The sequence below is a fragment of the Crassostrea angulata genome, chromosome 1 (genome assembly GCF_025612915.1).
Source record: "Crassostrea angulata isolate pt1a10 chromosome 1, ASM2561291v2, whole genome shotgun sequence".
Classification (NCBI taxonomy): domain Eukaryota; kingdom Metazoa; phylum Mollusca; class Bivalvia; order Ostreida; family Ostreidae; genus Magallana; species Magallana angulata.
In genome coordinates, this window is record NC_069111.1 from 48,940,949 (window position 1) to 48,955,436 (window position 14,488).

Below are 14,488 nucleotides of genomic sequence, written 5' to 3' on the forward strand. Positions count from 1 at the left end.
GACAATACTCAAATAAACGAAGTAAAAAAAAAAAAATGTAAACAGTCAACTCTTGCTGTCATGATAGTCACAAATGAGCCATCACACTGAGCAACCTTATCTATGACCAATATGGTTGCATAGACTATCATGGTCTTACATGTACAAGGAATATTTCATTTGCTGTAATATTTGAAACAATTTTTTATTCATTATTATTAATCTTAAACAGTTTCCCAAAACAAACAAACAGGTATAATAAAATACAGATATGTGAAAAACAGCCCCTGTCATAAAACCAGTATGTCAATAAATTTCTAAAAAGCACACCAGCTGCATACGACAGTAGTTCCTGCTTGTAGCATAATTTATAACAGTACCTGAGTATTCATAAGTTTTAACAAGTTTTCATTTAAAAGGGTATTTAGAGTGCCACCATGGAAACACTTTTAGATTAACAACACGGTCCAAGAAAATCACAGTATCACCAACAACGTCCCTGTTTTGATTGGTCGACTCTTTCATTGATGTGTCAAAATGAAGGCGGAGACAGTAGAAACGACTTTCCTGGCTGACCTTCAAATAAACATTGCACAATACTAATCCCATCACTGATAAAAAGCTCTGATAATTTTGACAAGTCACTTGTAATACATAGCAGTCGATTTCATCGTGTCCATACACATCACAGTAACCGTCGTACAGATTCACTCGACCCGGTAAAGCCATCAGCGTTGTCAGTTTGTTAATATGAGAAAGTCGCTCTTTCTTCAACTTAAAGCTAAAGTTCCAGACATTTTTAAAGGGTTCAGTCCATGTAAACAGACACCTGTTTCCTTTTAGATGGTAGGGCTCATTTTCAAATGGCAAATTGGTTGTTGTTCTTGAAATAAATAGAGGGTAAGACCAGAAGAGAGCCCGGACCACTCTGTACCTAAGTCCTTGGGCTCGCTCCAGGCATTCTATCTGCAGCTCAACAGGCAGGTGCATATTATTAGCACAAAACCTTTAAAAATATATGTTTATCATTTATTAAATAACTTTCCATATTATATATTCAAAAGATTACAAGTTAATCAAACTAACTTATTAAAAGCCAATGCTATAGATCTATAGAATAGTTTTTTGTTTTTTTAAATACATGTAGGTCCAGTCACATTGACAATTTATCAATCCTATCTCCCTGAATAAACAGGTAGATAAGTAAACAATACTTTTCCTATTACCATCTGATATCTGCATTTATATATACAGAATACCAAATTAGCAGGTAAACAAACAATGGAAGATAACTTAATTGCTCAAATTTTCTAAGAAAGGAAAAAAAACAATAAAATATTTCTACCAAATTTTGAATTCCAACCTTTTTTAAGCAGATGACATTAAAGTGATTGGCTCAACTATATTCCCCATAAATTAATCACTTTCTGATAGAATATACAAATAAATTCTGAATACCTTGTATAAAGGTTTTTCCAAAACTGCCTTGTCCTGGTCACTAGATACGAATCTTTACACAAGGTCGCGAAGTTCCTCACAGCCTCAGGGTCAATGTAGGCGGCCAGAGTGAACCAGATGTCAACAGGGTAAACATGTCTCCCTACGTTCTCCTCTTTTTCTTTGCATTTCTTTCGGGGTCTTAAAGCTTTTGTTTCAGTTTCTATAGAAAAATAAATAACAAGTATGTACAGCATGTTTCACTAAGAGACTTTTATCCATACAAAATTATACATGTAATTATCAGCTATACACACTACATTAGGCCCACTCTACATTCATCAATATTTTATCATATTTGCAAAAATCATTTTCTAATTCAACCAAAAAGATAATTTAACCATTAAATTTCCAAGGCATTATTCTTTTGTACAAACTTCATGCTTAAATCATAAAATCTTACTGGTTGTATCATCTTCATCCGAGTTCTCCTCACCCACATCATCTAACACATCAAAATCCTCCAAATCTTTCTCAAACCAGCTGAGATCACTATTGTCTGTGTTCATGTCTTTTCTTTGATCTGATAAAAGAGAGCATGGTAGGGAATATTTTGAAAATTCTTCTTTAAATTTTGCATGTATTTCAACATCTGTTGTCTTGTCACAAATGATACATGATATAAAATATAACTTGATATTTGAAACAATATATCACAAGTATGCCATGATTTAAAAAATAACATTTGAATCTTACATTTAATGTTTGTAGCTATTGATGAAATGGCTTTCTTCACTCTAACAGAGTCAGAGATTGGTGTCTTAGATGAGTCTGCATAATCACACAAAGTCACATCTGAAATAATTAAACAACAAACTCTATTTTTGTTTTATGCTAAAAGGTGGTGGCTTTAAAAATGTATTGCTTAATTTATAATTCTAGATTTCCTTAGTTTATATCGTTATTTCATAAAACATCATCTGATGATAAAATCATCAAGGCCTTGATCGAGATCAGTACAGTTTTGTTGTTGAATGTTTGCAGTCATGTAGCACTATAACATTTAGTTACATCTACAGACTTAGCAATATTATAAAAAGTTCAAACCATTCTGTATCCCTGGATCCTTTGATATAACACATTGGTTATTCCTTACTTTGTTTTTTCTGTGTTTATTTCGAAATTTTTTTCTCATGTTGTGAAACAAAATATAAACAGGAAGTGGAAGGGTTATCTGACTTGAATCGAAAAAGATAATATAATATAAATCGGACAAATTTGGAAATCATACTAACTTTGGTTTCGTCGATTTTCATCAACCTATACACTTATGATATTCTAAGATTTAGTTTTGTCATTTTATATTAATGTTTATTTAGGTTTGATTGAAAATTGTGAGATTAATTGTAAAAACGTCGAAATGTGACGTTTTCTGTGTGACGTCATTTGTTAATTTTATGACGTAAACTATTAGACATATAGATGTAGTAAATATGGCACATCAAACAATCTTTGAAGATCCTAGCGAAGAATTTGTGGACTGTACTGATGAATTTCTCGATAAAGTCATCGAAGAATGCTTAGCAGTTCCATCTGATGATCATTTTTCCGACGCAGGTGAGAATATTAGTTCTACGGACGTCAAAGGAAACGATAATGTGAATCTTAATCAAAATGACCAAGCAGACAGCCAGTCGTCATTTGTTGGTCCTGCTCTCATTCCGAGAGAAAAGTCGGGACAATACATTCCCCTTTGCTCACACATAGATGACGACAGCTTTGATTTCGATGAAAATATTTCAGTTATTCGGCGATCGCAAAGTGACGACCTTCTTTCAACAAGCAGATCAGCCAGTAAAGATGACCATCGTGAATTGCAAAGACCAACCCTTAGCGAGAAAAACATCAACGAATTAATTCGTCCTCCTAATAAATCTTTGAACGACACTCCGCAGTCAACCTTTTCAAACCCTTCAAGTGGAATGACCAATGGTACGGGCAGTTCTGCTAGAAGTAGTTCATGCAATATAGACTTCTTGGCAGAGTTTGAGCGAAGGGTCGATCTTTTGGAATACACTGATTATGCTTTGGAAGAAGTATTTGTCATGTTAAGAAGTTGCGTGGAAAAACTTTGTGTGAATAACGGTATCGTTTTCGAAAATCAAACAGAAAGCATTAAAACGTGTGAAACAGATGGCTCTGCATGTGAAGAAAGCACGACGGAAACCACTGAACACGACAAGGAAGCGGAAGTTTCTACAAACACGGAAGCAAGCGTTTCTGCAGACAAGGAAGCCGACGTTTCTGATACAGAAGGAACCGAGAAAAATCATGGGGAAGATAAAGAGAAACTAAAGGAAAATGAAACCAAATTAGCAGAAGAAAATGATATCCAAGATAATAGGGGATATCTTCAAGATCTTTTGGGGTTGCTAGTGGAACTAGAAAAACGGTTCGAACATTTCACAGCCGAAATTGGAGGTAAAGTGTAAATAAAAGTCCCATGAAATATATGAAATACAACATGTCATACTTGAATTTTAATGTTATTGTGTTATTTTTATTAATAGACCTTGTTCAGCTTGGAGCTTTGTCTGCCAAACATGCTGCGAGGATTGAGCAATACGCCAGATGTGTTCAAAATACGTATTTGAGTATGAAGGCCGACAATGAGAAAATGCAGGTAGGATCTAGCGAAAATGTACAAAAGTGTTCAATATACCGTACAAACCAAATAGTAAATAATAAACAGTCAGTATACGCTACATGGTAGATTTACTGTGTGAATATTTATAATTATTCGTTTTAATAAAAAGGTGGTGCTATTGATCTCTAAGAAATAATGTATACTGAATCCATATTTCAGGACTACCTACAAATCAAGGAGACCGATTGGGTGCAGACACAAGCTCAACTACATAATGAAATAGTACGTCAAACAGAAGAAATCCAGGCGCTGATGACTGAACTGTCGAAGAGTAACATGAAAAACCGGATCCGTAACAACAGTATGTTCTGAAATGTGTTATCCATATTGGACGCATAAACTAATTTTAAGAATTGTTAATAAATGGAATTTAATGGATATCAAATTATGGAAAAGGTTTCATCGTTGAATAAGCCATTATTTCATCTAAATCTTAGTTTTCAGATCTGAACATTTCACCTCCATATAAGTATGCTGTAAGAGTATATGACGCAGTTTAGCCAATTATTGTTGAGGAAAATAATACATGTATGTAGAAATCGGCGCACATAACAGAAACACCACACGCCTGGTAACTGAAAAGTTTTTGCTTTAGTGATGAGTATCATTATGATCGTCAGTGAAAGAATAAAATGCTTTGCCTCAATTGACAGCCGCTTGATCACCTAATCTTATAGTTTCAGTTACGGACATGTTGGTTGGGACCATGGTTCTATATATCCTCCGTGTAAATTGATAGTCGTTCACTGCAAAATGCAAGACACTATGTTTGTTCAATTTTGGCGAATTCCAGGAATTCATCTACTTATTCGTTTCAGTGCAAGATCGACATCTCAATCTGGTCAGGAAAGACTCGCACTCCACAGAGGATATCGTCACCCTCATGCTTCATCAGAGATGTTCCATTGAAAAAGCAATGGCGCTCGATTTCAGTCGCCAGTCCAAAGTAAAAATATCTCTCTCTCTCTCTCTCTCTCTTTCTCTCTCTCTTACTTAATTTGAAGGATTTATAGATATCCATATACATTTCAGATCAACGAATTGAAATTGCTGGTCCTTCAACAACAGAGCTACATTCAGAAGCTTGAACTACAGAATAAAGAGATGGACATGGTTTTACAGGGTCTGCTGTTTCCAGCGGATGAGGTTAGATCTATTCTTGTGAATAATCAGATGAAAATAAGATATTATTTGGCATTTGGGCATTATCACACATCACAATTGTACAGAATATTGTGAATAATTCTCCTAGAGGAATTATACTGGGTAGATGAACAGATTGTAATTTTTTTATTTTGGGAATAAAAAAAAATAAAGACGCCATTTAGAGACTGTTAACTATGAGAGAGCTTTCGACAGATTAATATAAACCGTGTAAAGTGTAAGATTGATATCATTTAAGCATTCATTTAAGTTACAGTATTTTTAAATTGGATTTAATCGAAAACATTACCAAGCTATAATCAATGAAGCAGCAGTACTAGTAGTAAAAGGTTACAATAATGCAACAAACGAGCGTGTTACGTGTATATATTAAAAAATATATGTATCAAACAAATATCTGAATATTGATTTATCAAGTTCAAAATGAAAATTTTCAGCCTAAAGAGCCACCAAAGGAGTACGAGAACATCTGTCCGTTAAGTGATCCCATCAGTATGGTGTCTGACGTCCTGTGTTGTGACCAAGCCCTCTACGTCATCGATAAATCCACCGACTGCTCTCTGGTGTCCGAGCAAATATTCCAGATAGGTATTTGCAAAAAAAAATCTTAATCAGTGAACGTAAATATATAAACCCAGAAAGTAAAAAAAAATAGAAATTAAGCAAAGACTATTTGATGGGGGGGTTTTTTCCTGGAAAGAGACACTAACTCCAAATGTTTGTATGACTCTTTTGGTTTATAGTACTATCTTAGGAAATGTATATTAGAAATCATTGTTCAATATCTGACAAAATATAGATTATCTGCACATAGACTAGACTAGCAATTTAATAAGGTCGTTATAACCAAACTGTACGTTCACGTCGCATTTGTTGATTTTGTGCTCTTAATAGGATTGGAGACGAATTTCACTTCATCCTAGAATGTCCAAAATACAGTCAATTACGGTGTATTGATAACAAAAAGTATTACTTCTCAAATTTAAGCCTTCTTGTTTCAAGCTTGGTCAGTTGCTTACAGTTTGAGAAATAAGAAACAATTATATAAACTATGTATTTTTCTCAAGAAAGCCACAGAGTAATTTGTTTTAATTAATATGTTATATCTTCGACCTAATGTGATAACAAAATTAATGTATTATTGTATGCATGTTAACTGGGTTATAACATTATAGATATATACATTTGTGGTAATAAATTATCATGGCGGATGTGTCTGTGTAGTGGCAAATTTGTTTACACAAATTATGCATTTAGTAATACGTGGGTTTATTCGGGATTTTCATAACCTGGAGTTATCGTTCGTTACACGAGTTATCTCTCCATTAGAGCAGGTATACGCTAATTTACCAGTATAAACAAATTGTTATAATAAACGTGTTTTGTCTTGCTAAATCGGTTATTGGTGTAAATTGTCAGTGTAAAAAGACAATTATGCAATTAAAGGATGATGTAATAATGCTAAACAGTTCGGAGATTTGAATAGCGCGTTAAATTGTTGCATCGTTTTTGAAAGTGCGGAGGGGGGGGGGGGGGGTATCCAAAAAATCTTGACAAACCATGACAATTCTGATCCTTGTGTGTTAGGGGAGGGGGTATAGCGAACTGTACTGCGTACCTTTAATCATAACTTCGATTTCACTATTCATTTCCTTCTTTACACAGATTCATTTCAATATTTTTACATGGATGGTGCTCCCCAAAAAGTGGTTGGGGGGCTTTATGTTTATTCACTTTTTAATATGTTAACTTATGAAAACTATCTGCTGCAAGAAGAAGTGGGGGATGGGGTCTCCCTGCCCCCCCCCCCCCTCCTTTATGTAACGCACCGACAACCAACCAATAATTAATGCTATTGCTTGCGATGAAGTGCGTACATGTAGTTTCAGCTGATATACTTGTGCATTATATTTCCCAGTGAAGTGGACATGCAAAACAATCATAAAGACACGTCTGTCCACATCCATAAAGAGAATTTTTTTATTCTATCAGTAGTTCGAAGTACAAAGATAGGCATTATACCTTCATATCTGCACTGATCATTGGCGGTCGTTTACTATATATACTTCCACTTGATCGATTCCATATAGATTAATTATTGATCGACTGATTTCGATTTCATCATGCGAATTTACGAGATAATGGATTAAAACATTCGCAACCTAGCTTTTGCATAGTTTTTCGCAAATAACTTGCGATCATGTTTTCATTTAAAGTTGCGTTATGATTATGATCGACTACATTGCTCTTGCGCATTTCTTTTTAAAATCAGTTTTAATATTTTCTCGCACTTTACCATAATTTGTTTGCTACAGATGGCACGTATATATAAAGAACGACTCAATGCTATAAGGGCACTGTGGTAAATGATAAAATAAAGGTACTAAATGTAAAACAAACAAACAAACTTCAAAAGATGTGTTTAAGCAGTCTCATCAAAGGCTTGAAGGAAACAAGTACGTCTTATTTTAAACCGAAAACAAATTCTTATTTCAATGAAATGTATATAACAATATAGCACTGAGCTATAATTTCAACACTGTCATTCCTCTTAACCCTGTAATATCTTTTCATGAATACAATGAATTTGTTTTGTTGAGAAATTCAAATGGTTGTCATTGATTAAACATCGTACATGACAGATACAGCTGCCTGAATTGATGATCGTCTGTGCCTGGTTAGATACCAATACTTACTGCGTCTATATATGTTTCATGAATGCATGGCATTTGAACGAATACATCTCAACAGGCTTGCGCAAACTTTGTATATTGAAAAAGTGTGTGCGTGAGAGGGGGAGCAGACCGACCTAAAATCATGACGAAAAACATTTAAAGGGTACCTGCAGTGCCGGTCAATTTTTGATATAATGGAGATCTATGTGTAAAAACATCATCCTGAAATTTTTACATCGATCGCATAAGTAGTTTTCGAGATATTTGGGGAAAACCCGATTTCACACCTGAACGAGTTTTGAATCAAGCCGTTTTGGCGCGAGATGAACTGTGACGTCACGGGGTCAACGCCGCTGTATGAGAAACAGGAATATCGTATGAAAACTGTTCGTTTTCTTGCATTGTTTAATCGATATATGAATATTTTTTTCTGTTATTTTGTTTCCGTATCAACCCTGGATGACTAATTATACTGTCGTTTGAGTTTAACCCGTATTTTATCGAACAAAAATGCCGAATTTGGACAATTGTTTGCTTCATGAATTTCGTCAAATGTGTAACACATTTTACATATAAATGCACACCATATGTAGCAAAATGACAATTTATCAAAGCATTATTGTTATACGAAACATATTTTGTTAATATTGTCATTCTTTCGAATGATTTCTCAGTGACATTATTAACTGATTATAATAATAATATTGATGATACATAATGATATTTCGTAAAAGGTAACTCGGGGTCTATTCCTCGTATAAGGCATAACATTACAAATGATGTCGCCCGATTATTCAATAATATTGATATCGGACCAATAACAATCAAAATAGTATGCATTCTTTAACAAACAAACACGGGATTATAAACGGATCAAGGCGAAAGTCCAAGATGGCTGCATGCATGATTATGTCTGTCTCGTATTCTTTTAAAAATACGATAATGGAATTTAATTTTACATTTATTTACATCCTTTGTCAAAATGTTCCAGTTTATTTAGATTTCATAATGATTCGTTGTCAGTATTACAATTTAAGCTATACGGAGTTATAAAGCGTTTAATTGCTGACCATAGCGCTCGAAAAAAAGTTGCACTTTATTAAATAACAAATTATAAATCCGAAATAATTACTTGATCACATAAAAAAGGTTTCAATTGCAGAATTGTAAATTTTTGTCATTATTTAAGTGATAAGATAAGTAACAATAAAGGCATTTACTTTGAACATTAGTTTTACTATTCAATAGTATCATGCATGCTTCTTTAATCACTGATTGTCGGACTATACACATGTTTTAGCTGACGAATGCTTGATTTTACACAGTCTAATTTATTTTTCTGTTTTTTCTTTTAACAATTGAGTAGCTAATTATACACAAATCAATTTACCAGTCTAGAGGTGTGAAACCCTCTCTTTGTTCACCAGACTCGTGTACCTTGTGTATACATACCCCAGATACACGTGTGTCTGGAGCAGTGGCTTCGTTAGTTTACCTGTTTACCTGTGTCATTATCTCGGATCACTCGTGTGTGAAAGGATATTATGTAATCAATAAAATGAATAATGAACATAAATTTGCCCATGTAAGCGTTTTAAGATATCGTATTCATCGGTAAAAAGGCGACGAGAATAACAAATTTTAAAATCGTTTAAAAAGAAATCAGATTGTAATAAAATAATAACGGATACAAATTTCTAGATCTACAATACTTAAATTAATAAAATACGTCAAAACATTAGACCTATATCAATCATTTTGGCTGAAAAATCGAATTTAATTTGTATAGCTTTGTAAGGAAATTTCCGTCGTGTTGACCTCGTGACGTCACTTCCGCTGAAGCCTCGTTATCGCCTAATTCTGTTTTCTCTTGATTAGATTTCCCAAAGCAGGTAAAAATAGCCACTTTGAAGGGGCGTAACTTCATTATTTTTGCACCGATTTCGATGCGGTTTTTTGCATTAAATTTTGGTAAATAAACTCTTTAACATATGTTTCACATCGGCTGGGCTGCAGGTACCCTTTAAACAATAACAATCAATCAGTTCACAAATTCCCAAAATCCAAGCCCGTTATTACTTAAGTTGGGGTCTCGTACATGTATATCTGAATTTAATCAGAATTATATATATATGCGTAATTTCCCTATATATTAGCGTTGTCCTCAGAGAAAAAAATAAGGACGGTTTATTAGGAATTTATATTTCTATATTTGATTTCTAAAAAAAAATCGATTTTCAATTCCAGCCCTTTCTAATATTCACAACATCTTTCATCTCTGTGTATCAGGTGAAGTTGTTTTACAGAGATATCACTATATTACCTCCATCCATCCGTTAGCTCTATTAACATCGACAAAAGAAGTAATTGTTCGATAACTAAAAATCAAATTGTCTTTCATTCGCAATGTTTTCCGATTGATCAAAAATATGTACATCACATTATAAATGTTATTGATTGTAATCAAACGTATTCTTATGATATGCTGATTTTAATTTTTTTTTTTTAATTTTAATTAACTGTTGGTGTTTTCTGTTTTCAAACATTATCAAATTTTATTTTGTCGGAAGAAAAGTCGTACATGTATTTGTAAACTCCCGCACTGCTTACTCATCTTTGAATACCCGGAAGTAAAGCATACCTGCTGTAAGGGGCAGATAACTCTTTCAGTAACGGTAACTCTAGTTTATGGGAAGACTGAATACAATATTTATAAATGTGGTTTTGAGTGAAAAAACTATAATATAATATACTATACCATACAAGTATTTATATTCTTACATACTAAATAAAGTCTTGTTATTCTAAATGTGTGTCTTCATCCACATAACCGTATTGTTTAGTCTATCTTATACTAACTCCGTAACTACTGCATTTTTTGGTCTAGGAGAATCGTCTAGGCCAGTGTCCCACTCAGAGGGGGTGTTCGACCCTCAGCGTCTGTCCTACGTACGGAGGGAAATGCGTGAACACGAGGTTCCCGACACACAATCTCCCATCGCTCGAGATCTCGGCAGCGGCGAGAGTGGAGTAGTTGACAGCATAGCGCAGGGGCAAGAGTGTGCAGTGGAAGATAGTAAGAGGAAACTCCAAGAGCCCGATGAGCCGTCTTCGTTTGAGGAAATAAAGAATATTGTGAAAATTCGGGAGGCCAAGATTACTCCCCTTCAAAGTTAGAGATTCTGTGATCAGTAACTAGTTTACATTTTTGATAAATATATCTGTGATAATCAGTACAGTTTCTATTTCATTTCCGTATTTTATTGTTAAATTTATTATATTTATTGTTTATTTATTGAAATTTTTATGTCAGTTTTGTTGACAATAAATTGTTTTAGATCTAAAACATTTAAAACTGTGTTTGGTTTTTTTTTAAAAATATTTAATTGTGGGATTTCTGCGAGGAGATTTTATTAGTGCGAATGGGGAACCCACGAGGTATTAGTATTGATATTGTGATTTTTTTTATTGTAGAGTAATTAAATTTACTTTTTAAATTAGTTTTATAAAGCCCTTTTTAAGTAAAGTTTGACGAATTTTTTTCACCGCCTTTTGATTTATTATACAAAATGATTGTTATGGTAAAAATAATAAAAATTAGGAACAATGTAATACAAACACTTGCTTGAAGCGTTAGAAGTTTTAACCAGTATGTTCAAATTATACGCATTTATATATTCCATTCATTATGCATACAAATTTGTTTTCATGAAATACATCCAAATGGAAAATAGATTCCAGATAGATTCTATAGAAACAGCCGGACTGAAATCTACACGCCCCGTTTATCGATTGGTCGAAATCTACTACGGCTGAAACTGACAAGATACTGACAGGAATAAAATGGACACGCCCTGTTTATCGATTGGTCGAAGCCACAAGCAACCTAAGAAAAAATCACGGACTGCACGAAATAATCATAATGATGTCAGACTCAAAGTCTCCCATGAGATGATTTGGCTGTTTCTTTTGGCTAACGTACTCATGTTCATTAAGGATGACGTTTACTCAGAATGAAAAAAAAATTCCACTGATGATAATGAAAAACCAACTTTTGTGTGTTATAGACCTTTTATTGTAGTGTTAATTTTCATTTTCAAAAAATTAGGTCAATGACCTACTTTTTAAGTTAATGGCCATTGTATATTTTTGGAAAATTAAAGGAAAATCACTTAAAATTTTACACTATGATTGAGAATTTCTTAATTGTGAAAATAATACAAATAGCTCAACATTTCTGAAAATGAAATACAATTTATGAATGGCAGTGACACTAAATACATACAAAACAGTAAGTTTTCCTTCACAATTTTTATAAATATTCCAGTCCGAATTTCCTCTATCACTTTTCAAATTCCTACTCATTTTTAATCCAATTTTACAAAAAATTGAATGATGATAATACAAAAACATTTATAGTATTAAACTACTTATATTGATCTTATTATGTTGGCATATAATTTATATGAGGTCAATGATCAAAATTTTGAGATATGGTGTCTTTTCTCGTTTTTAAGCATATTTCAATATTTTTTAAATTCATGCCATACGGTTATTATAATGAATAAATGAGGTAAAACTACCAGAAGATATGCAAAATTATATAGACTAAAATATAAAATCTTAACTTTTAATATTAGAGTACTTCAAAAATGTTTTAGCAGAAAACAAAATCTGAAAAATTTAGTCCGAATTTCCTCTGTTTGGCTAAAAGTCTATTTTTGTTTTGGCATAACTCCATAACATAGTAGAAATATCGAATGTTATGTCAATAATAATTCATTTCGCAGATACTTTTTGTGTTTAGAACAAATTATACTCATGACATTGAACTTTATAACAACCCGAATTCGAGAACTCAAACCCTGAGTAAACAACACCCTTAACAGTAATTTAGTGAATTTTACTAACTTTTCATAATCAATTTATTAATTAGTTAAAAGAAAGATGTTAATATAAATACATGTAATAAAATGCTTCCTTTGATGATTCATGCGGGTTATGAAGGTAGTGATCATTGCAGAAAAAAATTAAATAACCCGCTAACGCGGGTTATGTATTTTTTCTGCAATGTCGCTACCTTCATATCCCGAATGAATCCCCAAAGAAAGCATTTTATTGTTTAAATATACATTAGTAAGAGTGGATCTGATTGGATCACCAAAAAAAGAAAAGAAAGTTTTCCAACATTTATTACAGAGCTAAAACAAATTCATCGGAAATTTGAAAAAGATGATAAGAAAATTGTATGAACATGTAAATCTTGCAGGAGACCTGGACAACTCTGGTCGGGGAGGCAAGTTCTGTGTTGGAATGGACCGCCTGTGTCAACAACAACAAGCTGGTCATGTGTTACCTGGAGGATGTCAAGGTATTGTAAATGTCATGTGATGATTTTAACAGTATGGTGGTATAGCCATTACTGATCCTTGTTTGTATGTACACAACTATGGATATATTTAATAACTTAATGAGTATTTTGAGAGTTTGAAAATTGTGATCCTTCTGTTGTTATTCTTTAGACTTTTGAAATCATAAGTCAGTTGGAGTTTTATGATATTTATTAAGCACTGTAATCGTATAGTGGTATAAAAGCAATATATAATCAATCTGCTATCAATCCAAAATCAATCTACTAATTATTAATCAAATCATAAGTATATAAATCAGTAAAATAAAATAAGCAATTGTTAGTACATCCTTTCGGGTCACAGTTCATAAGTGACTTATAACGAAGTCCATTGTTAAAGGTTAATTACAATTAAGAGTCTTGCATCCGTTGACCGCTTTCCAAAGTCCAATCATCATCGAGAGTTTTATTCTTCCTGGTCATTCCGCTAACACCACGAGTTCTAACTACGCAGTTGTCCCTCTCGGTCAATGACCTTTAACATTGTTCACTATACACTTATTTCGTATCGAGTGCACAACAAGCTAATGACTAATTAACGTAAAGCAGAATACAATCATAAAATTATATTTCATATTTATACGGCTATCTGGTTACATACGTCCCCCTAACAAAAGAAATATCCCCGAGGGAGATTTCTTTCGCCAGGTGCCCGGTGTGAGAAATTATCCTTCAAACTCTTCTAGGTCAGATGAACTTCCTGATGACATACCGGTCAGAACATCTATGTTAAGAGGTTGAATGAAGTGACCAATTTCCTATACCGGCTTGAGACACAATAATAGTCTGTCAACAAATATGTATACTTCACTCATGACAATATATAATTGTTTAGCAATTCATGCAAAAGTCATTAATAATCATATATACTTTTGACAACAATATTAACCAATACAAAATAATCAAAATCAAATATAATTGCAATCAAATGCAATCAGAAGTGTCCAATGTCCAAAGTTCCACACAGGTAACACATAAAGTCCATTATAAAATGTTAATTCAAGCATAAGCGCCGCTAGAATTATAATAAAATACATAAGCATATATAAAGGTTACACAGGCCAGCGTACATAAAAGTTACACTAAAGTTATTGATTTCACACAATTGCATCCATT

At 33.3% G+C, this 14,488-nt stretch overlaps 2 protein-coding genes across 3 annotated transcripts; one reads left to right on the forward strand and one right to left on the reverse strand.

Annotated features, from left to right (window-relative positions):
• Positions 1-168: 168 nt before the first annotated feature.
• LOC128155351 (putative transmembrane protein 183BP) lies at positions 169-2,674 on the reverse strand. 2 transcript variants are annotated; one of them, XM_052817033.1, is made up of 5 exons: positions 2,524-2,674; positions 2,173-2,271; positions 1,880-1,999; positions 1,438-1,639; positions 169-555 (listed from the first exon to the last, which is right to left on the reverse strand). In XM_052817033.1, the coding sequence occupies exons 1-5, from the start codon at positions 2,609-2,611 to the stop codon at positions 501-503; spliced, it is 564 nt and encodes a 187-aa protein (XP_052672993.1). In that variant the 5' UTR covers positions 2,612-2,674; the 3' UTR covers positions 169-500. The 2 variants fall into 2 exon arrangements, with proteins under 2 accessions (XP_052672993.1, XP_052672985.1); XM_052817025.1 differs by having other exon boundaries at positions 169-985.
• A 123-nt stretch (positions 2,675-2,797) lies between these two features.
• On the forward strand, positions 2,798-11,280 carry LOC128155344 (uncharacterized). Its single transcript, XM_052817015.1, has 7 exons — positions 2,798-3,897; positions 3,987-4,099; positions 4,283-4,424; positions 4,942-5,069; positions 5,156-5,269; positions 5,725-5,875; positions 10,850-11,280. Exons 1-7 carry the CDS (start codon positions 2,910-2,912, stop codon positions 11,137-11,139), a joined length of 1,926 nt encoding a protein of 641 aa, XP_052672975.1. The 5' UTR covers positions 2,798-2,909; the 3' UTR covers positions 11,140-11,280.
• Positions 11,281-14,488: the final 3,208 nt, after the last annotated feature.